At 38.1% G+C, this 25,264-nt stretch overlaps 1 protein-coding gene across 1 annotated transcript in view; it reads left to right on the forward strand.

Annotated features, from left to right (window-relative positions):
* scfd2 (sec1 family domain containing 2) overlaps positions 1-25,264 on the forward strand; it is an 89,998-nt gene that overhangs the window by 22,689 nt on the left and 42,045 nt on the right. The window contains exon 5 of the mRNA XM_087785258.1: positions 17,176-17,458. Within this exon, the coding sequence (XP_087641384.1) occupies positions 17,176-17,458 (283 nt within the window). The remainder of the gene's footprint in view (positions 1-17,175; positions 17,459-25,264) is intronic.

Here is a 25,264-nt window from a genome sequence, read left to right on the forward strand (position 1 = left end):
CCCAGACATTCCCCATACTGCATCTTCACTGTTTCCATGCTGCTTCAACTGGAGGGGGGCGGGGGGGTTACCGTAATGCTGGAGTTTGTAACAAAGGGGTGTGAATGACTTCAGGCCAGTGCCCTGAGATGTCCAACAGTGACCTTCTTCAACTCCCACTGTTTAACAGCCTTACATCTGGACAGACTGTCTCCCCGTCCTCTTCAAAGATCGCCTCATTAAGACCTGCTCATCCTTCTTGTATCCTTAATCATCTTCAAGAAAGACAAAGAGTTAATGTCTCAAAGAGCTAATGTGCATCCAGGGTTAGCCCTCGGTGGTCAATGAATTACTATCAACTATCTATCAATTACTTTACTTTGCAATATACAAGCAATAATCTCAGTGATGGAGTTCACTCCCCAAAACACCTTGAAATAATCCGTCCCCACTCGGTAGTACTACCCCGAGACGGCTGTGTTTACATTGTTCTGCAGAGCTCAGACCTAATGTACTATCTGTTTAATAGGCAGAGAGAGGCTTGTTTATACAGGGGGGCCTTTTTAACAGAGGTTATGGGTTGCTGGGCCAGGGGGCAACACAAGCTCATCCCATTTCCTGTTATCATTACCTCTTCTCCCAGGCTGATAGGTGCTTGACTCTCTGTATTGCTTCCACTTGATCGCCTGGACATCCACGGGGCACTTCCACCACGGCAAGGAAAAAAAAAATAGAAACGTGAACTTTTTCTTTGTTTCTTCCTCTGTTTCATCGAGGTATCATTGGATTGTGGTTATTGTCATTGTTTGACTTTTTTTTTGCTTTTGCTTCATGTCATGTGGTGGTGGTGGTCAAAGTAACTTGTTGTAAGGGGGCCATGGGAGTTCCCACCCTGTCCCTAGTGAATCAAGTCAGTGTGGTCTGCTGCTTTAGTCTCCTGGCGTCGGACTTGATTTGACTCCAAAAAGACACCACAAACTGGGAAAAATCCCTCAATGTGAAGCATTCACTGTTAAGAGTGGTAAAGGACTATGCCATAGAGAAAAAACTACCAAAGAGCAAAGTTACTTGGGTATAGCAACCATAACAGTGATCCACTGTCCTATGCAAAGCTTCCTGGCCATTCAACAGCTTCATAAGTTTATTGCTAAAAACCTAATACCACCATTTAAAGTGTCATTCTTGGGTCATTTTCCCAAGGTATCCTGCTTCTAGAGTTATAGCCAGTGGGTATAGATGACTGTGCATGGTAAGCCATGTGTACACACAGTCAATCATGCATAGATTTGCTTTCATGTGATTCTTTTTTTCTTTTTTTTTGCAACAGTGTCTCGACTTCCTGTTGTCACAAACAAGCTTGTGTTCAGAGCAGAAAAGCTCCTCCTCAGGACAGATTAACTATCAGGTCATTTGTTACTACCTGCCGAGCACAGGCCACAGAAGGTCACAAGCAAGACCGCTTCTTTGTCTCTGCTGGGCTGATGTGAAATCAAGACAGAACGGCATTCCAGACCCTCGGACTGTCCTCCTCTGACCGCAGCTCTTATTGCCAGATACAATATATAAAAGTCTTACTGGTTCTTTTACATTTGAGAAGCACTGGACGAACACAGTTGCTGTTCAGACATAGATCGTAGTAGTACACTGACAAATTCCTTCTTTGATAATGAGACAAGTCAACATCCAATTCCTCCAGGTTAAATACTGATAATACTGTGTCTTAATATGCCCGGATAGGACTTGTGTCGGACTGACAGAGAAGAAAGAGTTTAGGTAGCAGAACAAATGACAGCCTCAGGTCGTGAAGTAAAAGGCTAGACAAAGACCTCTCTTTGCCTCTGTGTTTAATTATACCCATCTTTAACATCACACAACTACTGCCTCACATCGACTTCCCCATTCTAATATGCCTACTCAGTGGCTTACCTTGTTGCCTTGGGGATTCAACCAGTCAACCTCGTAGAATGACTGACCAATCGCCGTGGTTATAGAGCATCAGGGGTCACACCAGGTCAATCGGAGACAGCCTTTTTTCATCTCTGTTCTGTCATTAATAACCAAGAGGTCCTCAGGGTATTTCTGTTTGTACTCGCATAGCTCAATGGACCAGACGCAAGTGTGACAGAAATATTTGGTTTCTCCTTCATCAAAACACTTCAACAACAACTATAAAAAAGTTGTTTTTGCGTGTTACTACCCTGTTTTTAAAATTGCATTTCATCAACTGAATATAAGTCTCAAATAAGATCTGGCTCAGGGGTGCCAATATGTCGATTGCGATCGACCGGTCGATCTGCTGCAAGTGGATTATGTGACATAATAAAATATGTTGTAAAAAAACGAAGAAGAGAGTTCAGATTGGCTGCTCTCTATGTCAATCAAATTGTCGCTCACACTCGGATCAAAACATCTGAATATTTTTGTGCAGCATTTTCTGTGTTTGAGTGTTTTTAGTAGGAAATCAGTGCAATTCATGGGACTCCTGTATTGTCTGCAGTGGAGGATGTTGCTGACACTGAGCTTAAGACCACGACTCATGGACATACAAGTTACTCAAAGACGAAAAGTGTACAAATATGAGAAAATATGCTACTTTCTTGACTGAAATATCCAACTCTTCTTATTAATGTAAGTCATTTTTCTATGAAGATGATTAAATCCTCACATCCTTTCATCATGACTGATTATCAGTCTATTCAGTGCAAGTCATCTGAGTAATGTATGTACTGACTTATGTTGAGCAAATTTGATGAAGGTAGATCTTTTGGACTTGATCATTTTAAAAGTAGCTTGCAGACCTAAAAAGTGTGGCCAACCCTGATCTAGCTCTTTTGAGATGTCTAGTTTTCTGCAAATCGAGTCCTTCTTAATTTCACTATGATAACTCTGATCAAAAGATGATTATTCTGAGGACGAATCAAAGGCGCGAATCAATACAATAGAAATCTACTTTGCCATCCTGCAGGTTTGCATTACTTGACAAAACAAAAACACTCTGGTCCAGGTTGGTGTCAGGCTGGCCAAAGATCAATGATCTAAATGGTGAGTCTTGACCATTTGGTCTGACCTCAGGATCATCTGAAATTGCTAAGCACAAATGACTGATCTTGACAGGGAAGACTCACAGTTTTGTATTAGGACTCAGTCACTGTTTCAGTCAATATGATCTCTTATGTCCCTTTCCAAAGAAGCCAGAGCTGCAGCACTATCTACGTTTACATGACAACCATGTAAATTGTACGCTGCTATAAATAAAATGAAAGCAAGCTCTCAGTGGCTGTACATACGTCTTCAGTTGCAGAAACATATGGTTTCAGTGTAAACATAGGCTCAAAAACCAGCTCCGACATTTCAGATGTAAACATGGACCTAAACGGCAATCGGCATAATCCACTCCTTGTGAAAACGTTGTATATGTTCTTTCCAAAATAAGAGTTTACCTATGGAAGACCGCTTCAGTGTTGCAAATGATTTGTCTTTTCTAACAAAGCTACAGTAGAACTCTTATCAGCTCTAAACGACATTGAAAGTGGAAACAATGCAACACTCAGATCTGTGCAACACATGTGTTAAACTCACGGCCCGGGGGGCCAAATACGGCCCGCCAAGTTATTTTATGCAGATCTTTTTCTCAAAATCAAAAGTATAATGTTCAAATCCTGACCAAAAAAGGTTCCAGTGATTAAGCTTAGCTAAGGCACATATTATTGGTGTCAGAGAATCTGAGAACAGTGAAATTGAGGTTGAAGGAAAGGAATTTGATGGATTTGTTACTGCTTGTCAAAGACAGTTTGATAAATATGACATTTGTTCACCAAGATCGCTAAAAGAATTTGGCCCCTTGGGTAATTGGTTTGACACCCCTTCGACAACATCATAATTGAATATAGAACGCTTCAGTAAGAGTTTTATTTTCCTGCCAGAGTTCTCTTTTTCATTATAGCTCCATATGTTACCGTACAGTTCCAAGCTTGTTTTTCATTTTCCTCATTGTTTTTTTAAATAATCAAATTCATTCTTCAATGTCATCTATACGAGAGAGGGCTCGGAGGATAAAGCGGTGACCAATGATGTCTTGAAGCGATGCAGCTGATGTGAACATGTGTGCCGCAACACAATATTTATAAATGGGTTTTGCTAGTTGTCTCAGAACAGTTGCCAAGCACTTGATTTGTTTAGTACAGATGTACAAGAAGAGGTGGATATCCCACATGATTTCTGGATAAATCAGTGAGTACACTGTGTTAAATCTTCTCCACAATGAAGGTTATGCCGTCCACTAAGAGCCTTCAGCATTCCGCTGATTCGTTTCTAATGTCTGTCACGTCTGGTACATACTTACAGCTTAGCCGATCTCGCCGTCCGAGGCTCACTTTACCAACTTGAAAACACCCAACACAGAAACCTCAATCATTTCTGTGTGAGCTTTGATCTGCATTCAAGTCATCTGCTATTGTTGACTGCCCTTTGTTTCAAGCCTGGCTTGCTCGGAGACATATGTAGGCCTGTTTGTCTCCATCTTGTTTACATGGAAAAGGAAAAGGAATGAAAGTAACCAAAAATGAGCGCCGACACTAAACCGCTCATTAAACTTAGGGGGGTTGGGAAATTATTCTAAGTACAGTTCTATTGCCTTCATTTTTGCTGTGAGACTGACAATCTTGTCACACTTTTTTCGATGTAGCATTTCACCTATTGTCATGCATAATGTACATAAACCAAGGAAAGTAAACAACGGTGGGAATCATTGAAGTTTTTCCTGGACGGAAGCCGTGTAAGCCTCGACTTACACTTCCATCTACTTCCCAGTATATGCTTATTGTGATGGTTAAGGGTTGATTGCAGAAAAAATGAAACATCATCTCACATGACACCCCCGACACAAACTGCACATCTGGCAGTTTTAGGATCAGCACTTCAGACCCGGCACTAACCACCACTCCACATCCTGCCTAAAACATAATAATCTGCAGGTCAAACTGTCAAGTAGAATTTTCTTTTATGCAAGTTAGCATGATGTGAGATACTATTCCCTGACTTAGCAGATACACCGACTTGGATAAGAACAAAGACAAAAGTAAAATGCCACCATACAAAATGATATTTTTGTGTTAATGAATGAGAACATGTTCATGTCTTTTTTTTTTTATACATGTTACACATCATGCAGTATCCTGTCAGGAAATCGTACATTTTGAGAGTCAATTAACTATTTGTTTTGTGGGTTTTTTCCCCAAGCATTATACAGGCTGGACTGTATCAAGAATATTTCTTAAGTTATGATTTGATAGGGAATGTATAATTTACTGTTTTATTAGTAAAAAAAAAAGTTTAGCTGGTTTGCTGTGTGTGGTTGATGTTAGCTGAATCAGCAAATTCATTGAGACATGTCAAACTAGTTCCTAATAAATAGTTGAAAGAGGCTTTAGATTTCTGAAATACTGTGAACAATGTAATTGGTAAGCTAAGTGGAACAGATAAGACAGCAGCAGAGAGACGCACAGGTGGGCTGACTGGTAAATGATTAAAATAAGGAACAGCTCACAACCTTTTGAGTTCATTGAAAAGCCAGCTGTGGGTGTAGGGTGCTGAATAGACAGAGGTGTCAGGTCTCAATCTGGCCTGCAACGTGATTGTAGCTAGTTTGTTACATCATTTCTCAATGTTTAATGTTAGTGGTTAATCGTAATATGGCATGTCCACCTCTTATACCAAGTATACCGTAATGCTTAGCAATATGTCTATGAGTTTTTTTGCATCTATGTCAGTCTTTGTATGAGTATAAGTACTGCATCAACTACTACATTTCATGTCCTTGCTACCTTTACTGGAGTCCGCATCTATTTCAAGATGATGACACTTTGCATGCTTTCATGCTACCAACAGATCAGGCCCTGTTTACATGTAGGATATTTAAATCTTCCACCCTGATGACTACAGTCAGTTTTAGCCAATACACACTGATGGGTAGTGATGTGTTTAATGAAGCTTCATGAAACAGCTGATAAGTATCATGAAATAGTGTCTTCATTTTGATAGATGAGACTCTTTATAATCTTTGGCTCTGATCTACTAATTTAATAAAGCCTAAAGCCTGAAGCCTCATTTTTCAAACTGAGAGTGATATGGGTGTTTCTAAATGAAGACACTGTATCATTGTATTCAACTGGTTCATGAAGCCTCATAAACGCATCACTACAGATAAGGATAAAGGATAATCTAGACCAGGCGTGTCTAAAAAACAGACACCTTTAAGAAACATTTCTATGTTTCCAACTTGTTAAGAATACATGAGTTATCTAATCAGATGTCAGCTAAAACCAGCAGCATCTGACTGTCAATCAACTGATTACAGTCTTCACTCATCTGATTTGTTTAACTATATGTACTTGACTGGTTTAATCCAAAACCTGCACCATCTCGGCCCTTTTCTGGACCAGTTCAACACCTGTGATCTAGACTGCAGAAAAGTGTTTATTTCTAAATTTAGATGTTTAATTAAAGACCTGATGATAGGCTCAAGATATTCATTTTAAAAAAATGAGGCCAATGTGGTAAGAATATGTTTTTGTTAAGTTCCTAAAAGCTTAAATAACGTATTAATATAAGAAAATGAACAAGTGTTAATCCATATAAATAACTTTTATCACGTAAAATGAGTTCATGTATTAATCAAAAAAAAAAGTCCCACTCTGTTGGGGTGTGAGTTTCTTTTTAAAACTAGTAAAGATAGTTTTTACTTGAAACAAAATAACTACAAGAACCAAGACAACGCTTAGATTTGACTTTTTCGTTGTTGACACTCAACAATGCCCCAAATGTTTGTCCTTTTTGTCCGTTAGTCAATCCCATTATTATCAGCTGCTGCATCTTCAACTGCTGTGAAACACATCTTGTCATTTTATTTTACAACTGGACCTTTAATAGACAAAAAAGACTATTTGATGTTGGGAAGTAGCTAGTTACTTTGGGGTGAGCCCAGCTTCAGGGGACCCTGAATAGATCAACAGTCCATTGTAGTTCACATCTAGACAACCATTCACACATACACATTTTTTTGTGTCTGAAGGTTAGTGGAGTAGAGAAAACGTACTTACTGTATACTGAGAGTGTGTCGATAACTAAACGACCCCAATGAGAATATGTTATTTCTCCACCTGACCCACATTAAAAACATAACCTTGGAAAAGTTTGGCAATTCCGATTATCCTCAAGGAGTTTCACCACCCTTTGATATTCTTGAAGGCCGAGGATTGTTGTGTTCGTGTTGTGATGGGAGCAAAACAGGAATAGAAAATTATTTGACGTAAGGAATCTGAAATGGACAGAATTTAGAGGAAAAAAAAGACATGTGGGTCTGCATTAATGGTTTTAAGCCAGCCTGATCGCCCCTCCTGCCAGTGTTCTTTAGCTGAGCTGTGGCTTAAAATTCTGGGAATTCTGTTTGTGCAGTAAAAGCCCCGGGTAATGTTGTTTGTATTCTTCTTTTTCAGTTTGTGTGCTGAGCCATTGTCAGCAGATGTGAATGTGTTTTCATTTCTAGTACACGTATAAAAAGGGCTCATTCCTCTGCCCATCACCCTGTCTGCCACCGCAACCCTCGGTTCTTTGTCCGGATTTTGCTGTGAACGACTATTTAAAATGAAAGATAAAATGATGACAAATGAAAAAGCATGTGTTTATATTCAAACTTGTGCTCCTCAGAATCAATACCCTACGTCTATGGTTTCATGTAAACACATGTAACACATACACCTTCTGTTGCCGGTCCTCTTGCATGTGTTTGCTCCACTAAGACTGGATTTGCAGTGGAGCGGCTAGTCTCCATGCATCCAGTGTCAGCAGCAGCACGCTAGAATGTGTCAGCAACAGAGGGCTGCTGTGTGACCATGGAGAATACCTCTATGGTTCAGGTTATTGGATTACTTATGGAAAATAATGGACACATTGAGATCGGTGAAACTGTTTTCATGACACGTATATTGAAACTGAGTCATTTCAATTCATTTATATTTAAAGCGTCACATTTTAACAGAGTTATCTCAAGACACTTAACACCACATGTCTTAAGGGGCCAATTTATTAACATATTTAAACTAGTTTTACTAATAAAATGAAAATAAAAATCATATTCACTAACAAGGCATAACTTAAACGATATTCATCAGACCCTTAATAAAAACAAGAGAGTCAAGTTAATCGCTAAATGTAAGATTGTTTATGGTAGAGAAATTTGTGGTATACGTCTGCATTTTTCATAGGGTGAGTCAAAGCATCTTGAGCGTGTTCTTTAAGGTTGCTCAACATGATGAATGAATATTAAATATACAAAGTGCGTCAGAGAGACCTCTTTCCTCATGACCACCAGTGCAGGCTGAGTGAACAACTTGTACTGTAGTTAAACAGTCAAATAAACCCAAAATTCAAAGCTGCAATAATGAGGAGTTTAAAAAAAAGAACATGACATTTGGTGTCCTGTTAACTGACTACTTAAATCAAAGTATTATTCTATTATTTTATTAACTCTTTGGTGAGTTTTGCAGAATTAACAATGATATAATTTCTTCTTTTTTTTTCCTTTTACGAAGAATTCTAAAAACATTTTTGAAAAAAACATTTTATATTTTAAGAGCAAGATATACCTTTATTCTTCCAAAATTGGGGGAGTTTTGGATATCACAGCCGCACACAAAAGCATTGATTACAATACAAACACGTTTTAAGAAATTCAATACACATATTTAAAACAATATAAAAAACAATTATACAAATGTTAATAATATTAATAATGGCAGTAAATAGTAATAATAATAATAATGATAATAATAATTAAAGTGCCCTGCGACAGACGTCCTGTCCAGGGTGTCCCCTGCCTCTTGCCCTATGCGACTGGGATAGGCTCTAGTCTCACGGGACCCTGTTAAGAGATAAAGCGGTAGAAAATGAATGAATGAAAGATGAATAATTAATAAATATGCCAGTGATTGATAAATAAACAACAGAAAAACAATATTTTTATTTAATAGTGCAACTGTAATGGGTGCAGAGGAGCAAAGTGTTAATACTTACTAATATAAAAATATATATATTATTCATCTTTTGATGATGGTGCAGGTAAGATTAACATTAAGTGCCAACACTGCTGATAGATAAGGAAATGCTTGAGTAGTCTGTTGATCACAACTTGCTTAGCACGGCTATTTTAATTTGTTCGACCTTGTCTTGCGTGATAATGTCCACCTTTAGTGATGTGTTCATAGGTTGCATAAGAAAGTGTTCTATCGTAGCATTTATTTTTGACTTATGACGCACATCAGAGCAGTCGGTGACACAGCTCCTGGCTTATTCATGACGAATTCCATCTTTTATTCAAGCGTCACCACGACATCTAACCCGAGTCTGGATCAGCAACGACAGCTCAGAGAGGTGGCATCAGCAGCAGCGTAGCCTTCATTTTTCATCCACCAAACAATCCGTTATTAGTTGAAACACCCTCAACACTTGGGCCCCACCCTGTTTTCTGCTCATAGAAACTTTCTCTAATGTGGCAGTATTTGGAGGGAAAAGAAATGGTAGTAGTGGTGCATGCAAGAGCAGATCTGAGTTGTGGTGCAATAGTGCCCCCTTATGTCCGTCCATCTCCAGACACGACAGTTTGTCAGGTCACTCTTTTTTTGTGTAAACATGTTTGCCTGACAATGGGACGTTTATTACGACATCGTCTGTATAAAAGGAAATACATATTTTGAATCCATGAACTTGAACTTTCTGTATATTGAGGCAGTCTCGGATTTGGAAGGCTTGAATGAAAAATGTGACGGTAATTTTGTAGTAATTTGTTTTTCTTTAAAGGCGTAGTGATAAACTGCGGTTGTTATAGTCAAGAAGAGTGTTTACCTCAGGATGTTTTCTCCCTGCTGGAGCCTCCTGAGCCAATTAGTTGTAGATGAAGTGTGTGTTAAAGCACGCATGTGTGTGTCAGACCACGGTTGTGTATGATTCAGTTGTTCTCGGTGTGAGAGTGCGGGAGGTTTTTACATGGCCCTGGGGTTTGCGGCGGCAGACCTTCTCTCATCTAGTGAATTACGCCATAATCTATTGCAGCCGATGTGGCAAAATAAAATCTCTTGTGCTTTTTTTTCTTAACAACAACAACTTCAACAACTTAGCTGTGTTCTTCACTCTCATCCAGGAGTACCGGGAGCTACAGTTTCGGCTGGTGAACGATAAGAAAAGAGGTTTGCCACAGAGACCAATATGTGGCTGACTTGCGGTGACAGGGTGTCTTGGAGTCACTAGTTCAAGCCCACGTTTCATTTTAAATTACAACTGTCCACCCTCGAAGCTGAATAATGACAGAAGTGCAGATAAAAGGATGTGAGGTAAACACAGAAGACTGATATATGGAGAACTAATGTAAAAGCTCTTTAAAAGCTTTCCCAGGTTTTTAGCATACGGCAACAATTGACCCCGTGTTCAGGACGCAGCTGATCTCCTCTGTGTCTACTGGGTAGATCTGTGTCCAGGACACTTGGTTGGGCAGAAACAAAACAGACTCGCCTCACACATTGTGCGATTTATGTCTTGATGCTTTTACAATTGTTAACATTAGAGCCAAACCGAGGGTCATCTTACGTTAAGGAGTTTTTTCCATCCAGTGTGTTGTTTTGACCATTTCACCAATGAGTTTACTCCATCAGTCACATTGTTGTGTTTAACGAATAAAAGCTAAAGTGGTAAAATGGAGACATAAGAACCGATGCATATCCCAAATCTGGGGTACAAGACCATATTTACTTCAGAGTGATATAAAACATGCAAGCAGAACTCAATAGGAAGATGAAAAAGTAGAGTGGAACTTCTAAATATGCACACCTTATTTCTCAGTCTCTTGTCAGGCTGAGGATCATTACATCCTGTGTGCCGACGTGTCCTCTTTATTGTTTAAAATCCCATTTCCTCTGTCCCTTTTAAAGTGTGATAACGTCTCTGCACCTTTTTATATCAGACAGCCTGATGACTATAAAAAGATCTCCGGAGAAACCATTTCTTCCTTTCCTGTTCATTTTCTTTTCCAAGTTTCCACATCGACATAAACAAGTGAGAATATCACTATCTTCTCTTTCAAAGGCTCTGTAGATAATAACCATGACTATGTGTAAGGGTAAGTTCATTTAAGGATTTCACTTTTTACTGGTTTATTTAGGTTTTTTATTTTTATTTTCCATTAATTTTAGGTGGAATTCTGCAAAATTGTCATATATATTTTGCCACTTATAAGTATCTTGGATATAAAGCATTACAAGTAATTGTCACCATTGAACTAATAGTGTAAAATTGGGGTCCAGAAAATGTTGCCCGTCATTAAAATGTTTAAAAATCTAAGTAGAGAAGGCCAAGAGGTCACAAAAACAGCACATAATCTAATCAATAAATCCACAACCATAATTTAAGAGTTGAAGTATAGGAAGCCCAAGTAGAAATTTAACTGGTGACGTGATCAATAACCAATTGTTTTTCTAGGGTCATATAGAAACTATCTGAAGTACCTGACTAAAATTTTTGAATACAAAACCGTGAAATATATTAGAGAATTAAATGAAACGGCCATTTAAATTATTTTAAAATAGTTTATTGTTTTTTTTAACATGAACTTAAAAGGGTGCTAGCGTATTTTTCAGCTGATCTGTAATAAGACCTGCAATTTTCTAATGGATAAAAGAATTTTGGAGAACTTTTAAAAGGCTCTGACATTCTTAGTATTTGAACTACAGACTACCTCTGTAGCACACGTGAGAGGGTAACCGAGCTGACCCAAGTGGCCTTTTATATATACTGCAGATATATTTCATTAGTTAAATTGTATGCTTTATTTATTAAGATGTTTATTTTTGGGGGTCAGGGAGCACAAGCAAGTGACTGACACAACCTAAAACCTTCTAAATCCAGATGGAGTTACAGCCCCCAAAATGTAATCACCTTCAACATTTCCTTAAAGGTACCGAAAAAATGTGTTTTGCTAAAATACAGATAAACACAACGATCGCATAACCTCCTTCGAACCCTTAAGTCCATGGAGGCTTCATGCATTTGTTTTTGTTTTGCCTTCCAAGGCATTCTTCGGAGTTCCTACAGAATGTGATGACATGCTCGCAAATGCAGCACATGTGTGGCTCAACCATTTATTTTTCGTCCAAGGTTTCTATGATACCAATGAGTCTGTAAGTTGACTCCCATCTTCGTTTGACTGGAACAGCCGACCTATAGTAAAATCTGCTCTGGCTCCCAGAGGACCCCCTCCTCCTCTGGGGTCCCTCCCCTTTGCCGCCAGGCACAGAAAAAGGTTCATTGTACAGGCAGAGAGCGATGCAAGTGAGGCCTGGATATGGTTAGCATGCAGCGCTGCATCTAAAACACCTACCATCCTTCAGGCTTTGCATCTGGAGTTGGTTTCCTGTTCAGGTCCTGCTGAGCAGGGGCGGAGTTTGGCTCCTGCTTTGTGATTGGGTGACATTGAGCATTTCTGGCTTCCAGGATTGACAAGATTGCCAAATGTCAATCACTTGCGTAAAGAATACAGCTACGAAAACTAAGACCTGCTTTTAAAGTTCTTAGTTTCAGTTCCACGACAGTTTCCCCTTGAATTACCAACTTATTTCTAGCAAGGGCTTTTTAATTCTGAAAAATGAACATTGAATGAATGTCATTCTTCTTCTTGAACTGAGCATAACGGCAAAATTTGAGCAGACTAGATATTAAATGCAGTTGTAGTGCATTTTAAGAAAGTCTGCTTCCTGTTTCTGCCATTAAGGAAAAGTTATCTGCCCTTAAATCTGCTTCAAACTTTGTTTGGCATTCAGAGTAAATGTCCTTTAGTCGTCTCAGGTCAAATCATGGAGGAATAAACCCAAACCCAGAAGACTGTTGTTACTTCAATCAATGCTAACGCTCCAACATTTGTACTTGGACTGCTTGTTGGTTAAGCAAACAAATGTTTTGATGTGAAAAACACCACTTTTCTCATATTTAATTGCTAGCACACTGCTTCACTCTGTTTTGTATTCTTTCTTTCCATTGCTCTAATGTGCCAGTCTAGGGATTTGAGTTCTTTGAGTGCTGGCACAGGATTTAGACACTTTTCTCTCTCAGCCTGAGTGAGTCCAGTTTTGCTTTGGTCGCTCCTCCAGCACCTGAGATGTAAAATGTCTCTAAGGACCCAGTAACCGTTCATGTTTCTTTCTTATTTAAGTTTCCATACAGTACGCAGTGGTGTTATAGGACACCAGCGACATCGGGAACACTTCCTCGAAGAACCGTAGATGTTGAATAAATCTTGTCTGCTGTGTATTTAAAGAATACATGCATTTTTCTGCTCTTCATACTGTTTTCCAAGAGTTATGCAAATTCCTGACTTTGCGTTCTTGGTTTCGCATTTTACTTTTTCCCTTTGTTTATAACCTCTGCATAGAAATATGTGTATATGATGATAGGTTTATCCATCTGTCTGCTTTCCTTTAGCTATAACTCAAAAACGAATGGGATTTCAATGGGATTTTCTAGAATAGCTCAATAATGGGAAAATGGTCAAACAATTCTATTTGCTCCGAATAACCATCTGGAAGTTATCATCCCCTTTCTGCTCGCTCCAGTTCATGCCACCAACTGGTTAGTTGCCCAATCCAGTATCGGAATACTACAGCTACTGACTGGCCCAAGGGTCATTACGCTTATCGATATTTAAAATGCAAAAAAAATTATCAAATTAAAAGATTAAATATACATAGAGAAATTATAATGGGTATATAAAAATAATAAAATCTTATTAAGTAGTAAGATCTTCTTCGATTTGAAAGGGTGTGTTTCCTGTAGTCAATAAAGAAGATATTTCACTAGGCAGTAAATGTAAGATCCAGGTGACCTACTCTTAGCCTTCTTAGTCACCAAATGCAAGTTGATCAACATCAATTTTTCAACTAGTAGCATCTTTGGCTGGATCTTAAAGTTCACCTAAGAAGGCAGTTAAAACACGTCTGGGAAACGCCCGTTTCTTAGCGATCCTTTTTACCTGAACCCTTCTTAGGTCCCTAAAAAAAAAGGTAAAAGTGACATTTATAGAAAAATGTTATTATCAAGAGAGAAGTGCTTTGTCTTTTTTGGAAGGCTGAAACGAGAACGGGAAATACCTCGAACATTGTTTGGCAGTGACATGAAGTACAACTTGGAGAGTTTGTGAGCGTTATTCAAATTCCCAGTATTTAGGGGGAAAACTTTGAGGAGAGACTAAGTTGGAAAAGTCTCTGAGGAAGAACATTTGGCTGGTTCTGTGTTAGAAATAGCTCCACTTAAACAAGACCTTCTTTCCCGTCTGAAGGATACAACTTTTGTGAAAGTCACCTTTCTCAGTTTACGCTCAATTAAATTAGTTTTTCAAAGATGTTCAGCTGGACGTGTTCCAGAAGTTAATAAACATCTTCTGAGTGATTGAGCTCAACCTTGTTTTGGGAACACTCCTTCAGCGACTTTGGTTAAACAAAAAGTCACGACTACAAAAGACACTGTGAGTCACTTCTTGGACTTTGATTGTCATTTTTGAGCATGATTGTATCGAGTCTCCAAATCAACTGCTCTTCTGGGTCAAACACACGATCCCCCCTCTGCGGGCCCACCACAATATCCAAAACCTCCCCAATTGTTGAATCCAGAGCGGCTGTTTGTCTTGGTGGGGGGAACACAAAGACACAGCTCGTTAAAGTGAAATCCATCCATGCAGAACTTCTGAGCCTCATCTGAAACAAACACTGTCCTCGATCAACAGTTGACCTTTCTACTTTTATCTTAAACTTTCTTCTGCTCACAATATATTTCCAGCTACAGTTTTACTCTCTTCATCCTTGCACTCTCTGCACTCCACATCCTCCCTCAGAGCCATTTTTCATCCAGTTTTCATCAGACATATCAGCTCCACACCCTTGTTTTATGGTTGGATGAGCTCACCAGTCTTATGCAAATGACCGGATCTATGTCATGTTGAACTGCTCATCCTGCTCACAGAGGCAACTTTCTCACATTCGAAGCTTAAAGTTTTGTATCTTATGAATTTTCTATATAATGGAGTGAAATTTTCCAGCCAAGTTTGTTGTAAACTTTGTGGCACATTTAGTTGCACCGTAAACTGATGTGGGCCTTCAAATGTATTAATAAAAAAGTAAAAAATTGTCTTTGTAGATCCATTTTCCAACTCCTGTCTATGGTCCAGAACTCTATTCTTCTGGCTGTAACACATTAACTATAATATTATAACCATCCATCCAGCAAACTAATCAAAGAGGCTTAGACGTGCTTATCTCTCCCTGGGAACTTCTTCTAACTATACTGGAAAAACACAAGTTCAAGCTAGTCTTGTCTCTCCTATCATCTCCTGCATATGCCCAGCTAGTTCTTCAAGCCTCATAAGAACAGCAATGGGAGGTGTCCATGTGGCCTCCTAAAAAGATACCCAAGCCTTTCTCTTGAAAGGAGCCGGTGTTACTTTAAGTCAATCCCTGCTTGCACCTACAAGTAAGCAGTTTTTGACAGGACCAAGACTTCTCGACCATTAATGAGATTCGGAACATTGATAGTAAATGTAGAATTGTTAACTGCTTAAAAGGTCTCAATAGTAAATTGAGACCTTTTAGCTCAGCTCCTTTTTCACCATGATGTTGCACTGATCCATCTTTCATTGGTGTGCTACATCTTTCCTTCACTCATGGGCAAGACCTCAAGATACCTAAAGTCCTCTAATTGGGGAATAGAGCTGATTTATATCCAGCCACTTTAATTTCGGTTGTCAATCTACCCAGTGAGGACTGAAGGTAAAAGGCACATATCTGAGATGAAAGACCTTCTCTAAGGCTGTGCCAGGAAATTCTGTCCATGAAAAATTGGAACAGAGATGGTAAAAAACCTTTATTTGGAAGTTTTTCACGAGAGACCAGTTTAATGTAGCTATTGTTTTCACAGAATGGCCTTAAGATAAAAACTGAAAACAAACAAAATGAAAAATACACCTCACCATAACGCTGAAGCAGTTGCCTTGGATTGGTTTATGTGCAACAAATGGGTCCCATACTGAGGTTTTGGTTTTCCATTTTAAATACCTCTTAAACGATAATAGTCAATTGAGCAAAATTCTTTTTTTTTCTTTCTATGTGGTCTGGTATCCAATCTCTTGCTTAACTCTACCAGCTTGGGTGGTTGGGGTACATTGAAAACATTCTATGGATGGATGAAAAAGCATTAAATAACAGAATAACAGATACGTGCAGGAACTATGTTTAAAATGATTTAAATTCATAGTGTTAGGATAAAAGAAATATTAAAAAAATGAAATAGATGTACGGTTGGTGTGGATAATAGAGAGAAAGAAAAGACAAGAGTGCAGATTACAGTCAGTGGTGATCTAGTCAGAATAGGAGAAGACGGAGTAAAAGAAAAGCAGAGATAACTTAAAAAGCGAGGAAGATACAGTAAGGGTTTAATTAAGGAACTGAATTTGCTGTCCAATTGATTTTCGTGAATAAGTTGATAGCAACTCTTTGAAGCTTCTTTTTCTTGTTCAGTTCATTGAAGAGACTTTTACTTCTACAGTGATCTGGGTTTTTTCAAACTCTAAGAAGAAAATAAAGCAATGATTCACTGCTGAAGGTAAGGAGTCATAATGTATATGTGATGATTTACCACAGGTTCATGCACAACATCATCAACTACTTTGATGAGCAACATCAAGAAGAGACTCTGCAGTGACACAATCTGCTCTTAGTGTGATGATCTTCAGTTCTATTCTAACGTTCCACAAACACGCTCAAGGTGAAATACTTTCTCTCTGAACTGAGGCACAGTTCTCATGAACGTCTCCAAAAATGTTTATTAATTTTGCAATGGAAATAGTATTGTGCTGAGATCAGCAGTAATCTTGGCTCCGTCCAACAGCAAATTTCCCTCCAGACACTTGTCTGTCCAGATGAAAACATAATCCTTCTTGACTCTCCACAGGATGTAATCATTTGATTTAGACAGTGCATTAAACACGCACAGTAACTCAATGCATATACTTATCTTCCTCATCTTTCAAAAGCAGGAAACCTCAGCAGTGATTACCATAAACTATATTTTGTTTCTTTTCACCTAAATAACCCACGTTTTGTTTGTTCACAGACTTTGGGAGACTCTGAGTTCTCTGTGGTGCTCAGGCAGCTGCTGCCCTTGATGAAGCCCCGCAAAGACGAGGCCAGCACGACGTCAGGGTCAAGGTTTGCGGAGGACGAGTGTGGCCCGGATGAGCTGATCCTCCTGCTGGTCTACCTGTACTCTCTGGCCGACGAGGCCCAGGACACCCGGGAAGATGAGCTGGAGAAGCTAGAGAGGGAACTCATCGGGGCTCTCACCTTGGTGATCATCCGAGAGACAGAACTCAGCCCACTGATCCAGAGACTTACAGGTAAGAATTTATTAAATGTTTTTGATATAACAAACAGATAACAGGGGGGCACATTATCCGACTGGATTAGTCTTGTGGGTCCGTCAAATAAAATGAAATGAAAAAGTATCAAAACGTAGCCATTATTTGTGAAATTCTTTGTAAAATAAGATAATAAATATATAAAAAATCAAGAAAATCTATCTTTAATAAATAAAATATTACCCAGTACAATAAAATTCATGGTACATTACCATATTTTCAGACTATAATGTGCACTGGGTTATCAGGCGCACTTTACAATTTTGAGAAATTAGAGAATTTGAAATACAGTACTTTTATATTTTAATTTAACCGTATATAAATAAAAACAAGCTATGAATAACAATTTAAAGATGAATGCATTTAAAAAGCCCTAATAATAGTAATATAAAACGTGACAAATTAATTAAATGTAGAAAAAAATAGGAACGAAGGGAAAAAAGCCTTTATTAATAATAGAAATTGAAATGATTTGACAAATTCTTCAGCCATGATTGTGAATGTAAAAACTGGTAGTAAAATACTTGTGGGCCAATAAAGGCAGAGGGTTTAAAGTTCACACTTTACTCAGGTTTCCTTGTAACTTTCACCTTGAATGTGAAATATGATTTTGTACATTCATATTCATTTGTTCAAAGTCTTTCCTATTTTGACAACCCTGTTTAGACCTAATGTTGTTTCATGGTTAACATAATAAAGAGAACATGCTAACAACAATTATTTACCGCCATATGAGGCTGGTTCTGCTCCGGGTTTCTGCCTTCTAGTGTCCTCAATACTGTTGCTCATTGTGATTGGAGTCAAATTGTTAGTGTTCTTGAGAGAATGTGGTTATGATTTGACTCTTTCAAAAACAGTAAATTGAATTGACTTGCACAAGCATTAGATATTTGGTACCGGTCTTCTGCTGAGAGACACAATGGAAGATGAAGCGTTATTATCTCATTTTCTGAAAGAAAAAGAAAGTCACAGACCTGTCTTTGTTTGTGGCCTTAGCTGGAACTGAGACTGCAAACGTGCGGTGAAGTAGATCAGGGGCCGACACTTTGGTGAATTAATTGTCTACCTTTCCATTTCCCACAGCTGCACCTCACCAAATAATAGCATCTTTAACCTTGAACACACACCATATCCTCCCCTTTGCCACATAGTTGACAATTAAAGCTACTTTTAGTTTTGGCCTTCTCTGAACCAGAGCACACGCCCTGAAATAATATACCACTCCTGGTGTTCTATTTCACGTATCGCACTTCAGCTCGTATATAATATGTGGGTCGTTTCATGCTAAGCAGTAATATAGGTTGTTGATTCTTCTATTTCTTTTTTGTTTCACTCCCTCTCTCTTCCTGTTCTACTTGGCTAAGTGCAGTTTGGAGCAGAGGGGCCTCTTGGCGGGCGCAGACCCAGAGTTGTGGCTCATGTTTAAAACCTGACTCTCTGTTATAAACACTTCATTGGAAATTACCCGTTACTCTCTGCCAGGTGTGTTTAAGCTAAAAGAAAAAAAACTATATTAGTGTGTGTGTGCAAACTGTACCCCCTTTTTAAGGAATGTGGTACAGTGTGCACCTTTTCTGTGCACGCAACACTGTCTGCGATTTTTTTTCTTTTCTTTTTTATTGGCAGCCATGAAGTGATTTGCTGAAGTAACATGAGTCTGCGGGGCTTCTCTCCCTTCTTTTCAAGAGAAAAAACATTGATTGTGACATTCGGCCCAATTAGGGACCCAAATGGAAACCAGACGCTGGACGAAACCCGATTGCCATGAGAATAATGTTTTTCCAAATCTTTCCTCTCTGGTGCTCTTGGCTAGAGCTGCAAGTCAGTGCTCGGTAAACACAACTTCATCCTCTCAGATACAAAAAATAAGAACAATATACACAGAAGAAGAATACCAGAGGAAGCCATTTAATCCTGCAGGCTGTTCCCCCGTGAGAGCTAAATTAAAAAGGATGTTCAACAAACCTTTCACTACTTTGGCCTTGATTACTGAGAACCTGCCTCAGAACACTTGATTTGACAAATATACTCAAACTAGCGAATGAACCCTTGATTTTTATAAAATACATAACCACAGAAATCATTTTGAATAAACAATCCAAAGGCCATGTAATTGAAGTTTAAATATCCTGTTGTCTCTTGCATGGAGTTGCAATGGTGCTAGTGTAATTTTTTGGCCAATTGTGACAAATTCTGAAAAATGATGCAGAAGCTGCTAAGAGGTAAAGGAAGACCGTAAATATTGGAGAAACTTGCGACTTTTAAAAGGTTGTAACTTGCTTAATATTGTAGCTACAGAGCTCTAAAAATAATAATAATAATAATAATAATAATAATAATAATAATAACATAAATAAGTTTAAAACCTTGCTTGAAATTGAACAAAGAAAATGTGTATTTTTCACGTTATTGTAACTAATAATAAGTTAGTAGTTGGCGAACAACTTTTTTCGGCCTTTTTAGTCGAATAAGGCCATAAAGAATTCAGCTTAGTCCAGACACAGATCACTTGATGCCATTTTGAGCCTAATCCGTCCAAAACAGAATGTGTTGAAAATCATCTGATAGATTGTTGGCTCACGTGAATTCTGGATGACAAATGAACTCGATCAAGGATAGTTAAAGATACATTTTTTCTCACACTCTCTCCTAAATGGATTTTAAAAACGTTTTTTTATCTCCATTAGTCATGATAATATAGATGCATAAAGCAAACCAATAGGTATTTAAGTCTTACTCGGATGCATAGAGAACCAGCAAAATCTGAATAATCAGTATTATAAGATGAAATATACCTTACTGAGACGTTAGTATTTTAAGGATTTCATGTAAAAAATCTCAAGATTTGATCATCAACCAAAGCTAAATGAAGCCTCTTATTTTACATCTTAAATAAGGAATAATTAAACAACATCCACCTGAGGGTGTGATGGTTTAATTAATAAATTACACTGACTAACTAAAAATACCTGGCTTTGCCCGGGTATAATAGAAATGAAACCTAATAAAACCAAAAATATCTGAAATGAGAGGAGAGAATTTTCAAGCTATATCAAAATAAAAGCATTCTTTTAGAGGTTAACACAAAGGAATAACTCTTGTGAACTATTGTATACAGTATATTAAAATAGAAATTAAGGCATGTATTTGTGTTAAAGTATTTACGGGAGAGAGAAATGTGTGTATAAAAACAGTTATTATTGAAGAAGAAAAGATCAGATGTTGCACTTGATTGAACTGTAAACCATCTTAATTGATAAAAAAAAATAAAAAATAATAATAATAAATAAAAATTAAAAATAATTAAAAAATAAAAAATCCCTCTATTTATATACACCGAAAAATCTTCTTTTTATTCTTTAAGTCTTAAAATAAGTATGACGAGAGAAACCAAAGATAACAAAAACTAAGGTATGATTCATTAAATATTTCTCTTAGTTGTATTAGATCAAAGTTTCCAAGTCAAACACACTTCATGTGTTCTGACCTCAGTGTTGTTATTATTGTCTGAGCCTTCAAATTGCAACATTCCTGCAGCTTCTTGTGAGTAGGTTTTCGGGGTTCAATTAAAATGTTTTGACAGTATTTGTCTAAGAAAATACTTGAACTTATTGCGGGGCTGGGAAATGAGCTCATAAATGAAAAAGCCTGAAGCCAGCACCACATGTGGAAACAGACGGATTGGTGCTGGGCAGCATCTCGGAGGAGGGCGAATGGTTGCTTTGGATCACGGCTCTAGAAATCCCGCAGTTTGACCGGGTGCTGCCAACGAGACTGTGGTGAACAGGACTGCGTGTGTGATGTGTGCAGGTTGTAAATAGCTCCAAGCAATTGCTATTAATCCTTCATGTACTTGTGGTAGAAGCGGGACTCACGCCGGCGAGAGCTCCTCGATCTGTTTGGGTTAGTTTCCTGTCAACCGTGCCGGATCTCGCTCTGATTTTGGTGCATCATCAAACCCTCTCTTCCCTCAGCATGCCAAGGCAAATGTTTCACCCGTGGAGAGAGAGTGATGGAGGAGCTAAGTCTGTGTTTATGTGTGTCCAGAAGTCGTCTCCAGATAGCAATGATGGTCTTTTAGCTAGCTGGAATGACACGTAAGAACTTGTAGGACGGGATGCTAATTTGAAGTTGTGGTCCTTTACTGAGCCGTCCCCACTTTTTTTTTTTTTGTCTCGACATATGTCAGGCTTTGTATTTATCTCGTCAGTAGGATGTGCACGAGGCAGAGGAGACGGAGCTGTGGGTGAGCCAGACCTCCACATCGCTGCTGTTTGGGTTGGCACAGTCACACAGGCCGGTTGAGGGACATGAAAGGAGACCAAAAAACTCCAGCCTTCAAGTCTGCCTCTGTCCAAATACATTTCTTGTCTGTTTTCTATTTCCATTTTTTTTTCACATCTTTGTCCTATTTTGCTCCTCTGCTTCCAACATTGTGAAGAGTTCGGTTATTTGAAGTCGTCCTGATGAAATGTTTTTGCATGAAATTATTTTCAATTAATTTTAATTAGTGGCCTCTTTATTTCCTCTGCTGTTTCGCATGTGTTCCCATGGAAGCATGAAAACGCCAGTCCCCCGGGTGAGCAAGGCAGCCAATGGCACTCCACGTTTCACTTCATCAGATAAGTTGATGACATGGAGACTCGGGCTTTAATTAGCAGGCGTTCATCAGTTCTTTTACTGCTGGGCCAGACAGGCTCGGTTAACAGGCTCGGCCACACACAGAGTCACAGTCGGGCCCACTGACTCCACTGCTGCTCTCAAGTCTACACGGTTAGATCCTGGCTCTTTATTTTTCTTCACTCTGAAGCACTTACAGTAACAGTGGCAGCTTTGACAACCAAATCAAGCTAAAAAATAATGCAAAAAACATGTGCAATTCTTTTTTACCACTCAGATTTGACCCTTAAATTAGGCTGATCTTATTGGTGAGACCAATAAAGGATCATTTCAAAGCAGTGGTGTTTTAAAGTCCAGTTTGTGCTCAGAGCTAAATACATATGTAAACTAAACGTTTAGGTCATAGATAAATAAGACCAAATCATGTGCAGTGATCTTTAATATTTAAAAGCACTGTATCAATTTCCTTTTTTGGCTTTTATACTTTATTTTAAAATATATATTATGATTTATATTTCAATAAAGTTTGTGTGTGATAAAATAATCTTGTTTTAAAATATATGTTCAATTAACATTGCTAGATGTCATCACCTTCCTCCACAGCTAACAATAAAATCCCAATTAAAATGTTTGAACATATTACGGATTCAAAACAACCTTTTTTTGCTATGTGAATTATTTGTATAATTGTTGAAATCGATCATATCCAGTAGCTTATCTTTGACGTTGCACCTTCTTAGGCTACAAAAGAAGGAATCTGCTTTTTACTATTTACTTTCAACCATCTTCTTGGCTTAAAGGGCATAATTAAATTGCGCCCTGCTTTGTTTATACAGCGCGTTCCTAGGAGATGGTGACTCCCAGGATAGATGACACGCGGTGACAAACATCAGTGATTGACCAATCACAGCAGAGTGGGTTTGGTTATGGTCAACGAGATTTAATTCCCAGAAAAACAAGTGTTTTCTTTGGGTAGAAGATGCTTTCAGAAGATGCTTGCATTACATCTTTCTACTGTAAATATTTCAATGAAAACAGAGTTTTGTACAAACAGACACATGCTGATGAGTAAAATGGAGGTCAAATATACATTTAAGAGACACTTAAATCAACACATAAGTTGCCCTTTAAAGAAATAAAGTATGGGATATACAACATAGCAAACTTCTTTTAAACATATGTCCCTTTTTTTTTCGTTAAAGCAGCAATATTATGATTACAAACATTTCTTCCGGCTTTCCCCCAGTGTTAGACCAGTGTTACTGTTGTGAAGTTGAAAGACTTGTTGGTGCGGCTTCTCGTTTTGTCTTCCTGGTGATTTCAAAAAGTCTCTCAGTACCTCCTATGAAAACACTGTTTTTCACTCATTGCTGTTAAGTTGTTGGTAGGACACTCCCCGGCTTAGTTATGTAGTAAAGAACATTATCAAATTCTTAGAGTTTGCATTGATGGTTCAAAATAAAACTTAATTACAGAAAATAATATAGAAAAAACATTGTTATAATTTAAAATATAAACCATATTTTTTCTAAATTGTATATATTGATGCTTCAAATGCATAATTGTTATCTTCATAAAACACATAGGAGTTTAACTCTGTTTACTAGTTACAGTTAATCTGTGCAACCCCTGATATAGTATTTCTTCAATAATGCTTATTTTTCTAACATATACTGCCCGCACATTTTTTCGATTGCCGTTAGCTTTTAATGGGCACTTGCCGTTGCTTTCATATTGTTTCTGTGAGCTTCTGCATTCATTTTGTTTTAAGAGGTTTGTACCTATTTTCTAAATTGAATCCAGCTCGCGACTTTTTTTCTGGCCGATAATATATATTTTGTGTGGACTGTATCTTCTTCCCGCAGCATCATTATCTGGCACCCCATCCAGACTCTGAATTTTCAGCGACCTAGGAGGTAATGTGGTGATTTTGTCACTAACCAGGTTTTTGTTTCATGTTTCTTCTAAAGAGAAAATAAGAAACGCAACCTTTTAGCAGAAGATGCTTGTCTTGTATGACCTGACAGGTGCTTTCAGGTTTGCTTCATTTGTTTTGAAACCAAAAAAGTACTTAAATTATTATTTCAGTATCATTATATGGAGACTTTAGATAAGATCAACCATTGACACCACACTGTATGTTTTAAAATACAGAACTTAACAGACTGGAATCTCTTTTTTTCAAAGTACAACATCGTTATAGAGTTTTGCGTCTCTACACAAAAATTAAATTTGAAATATTTCCATGTATTTCTATTTATGTATTCAACATTTATATTTGTTTTATAAATACATAAAATGTAAATTATAAATAAAAATAAAAAAATGATGAATAAATAAAAAAGGAATATAAATGAATTACAAGCTTTTTTTTATTTGTGATACTAAACTATTAAATATTTATTAATTATTGTAGATATTGTATCAATTTTTTTTAAATATATTACCATATATAAATTTAAAAAAAAACCTAACATTATTAGTAAACCATTAATACATGGTCATTCTTGGGCAGTAGCATTGTTTACTGGTCAGATTTCACGAAGCCTGCATGGTGTACAGTTTACACCTCTCTTTGTGTTTATGGAGTGTGTTAGCATTCAACAGAGAATTCCTGAGTTTCTTATTTATGGCAGGAAGTGCACATCATAAAAGGCTCGTAAGCACTTATATCTCCAGTGGGAATTGAGCTTGTGTGATGAAAAAAAAAAGGAGAGTATCACAATCCCACACAGACTCACAAACACACACTGCTTGAGTAAAGGATCGGGCAGACACACATACCAGAGACACACACACATGCTCCAGAGGGACTCTAACAGAGAGCAGCCTCTGGACCCAACACACGTGTCAGTGCAGACTAGGGTCAGACCATGACCCCTGAATGGAGGGTCGGTTGAAAAGTCCAGCTATCACACTGTTCCGCTCGCCTGTCTTCCCCCACTGGGACATTCCTCTGCGCATCTGGGATCTACAAACATCTTCTTCTCTCTCCACCGGATTTCAACTGGAAGCAAAATTAACATCAATGCAAATATAGGTCTTCCTTCCACTATAATTCCCAAACAGGCGTGTAAGTGTTGTAAACTAGATCTGTTCTTTTAAACCACAGTCACAGAGTTTTTACAGTGTATCTGTGTTTTATCGTAAGTGCGGAAGAACTTG

Source organism: Callionymus lyra, chromosome 2 (genome assembly GCF_982586985.1).
Source record: "Callionymus lyra chromosome 2, fCalLyr1.hap1.1, whole genome shotgun sequence".
Taxonomy (NCBI): Eukaryota; Metazoa; Chordata; class Actinopteri; order Syngnathiformes; family Callionymidae; genus Callionymus; species Callionymus lyra.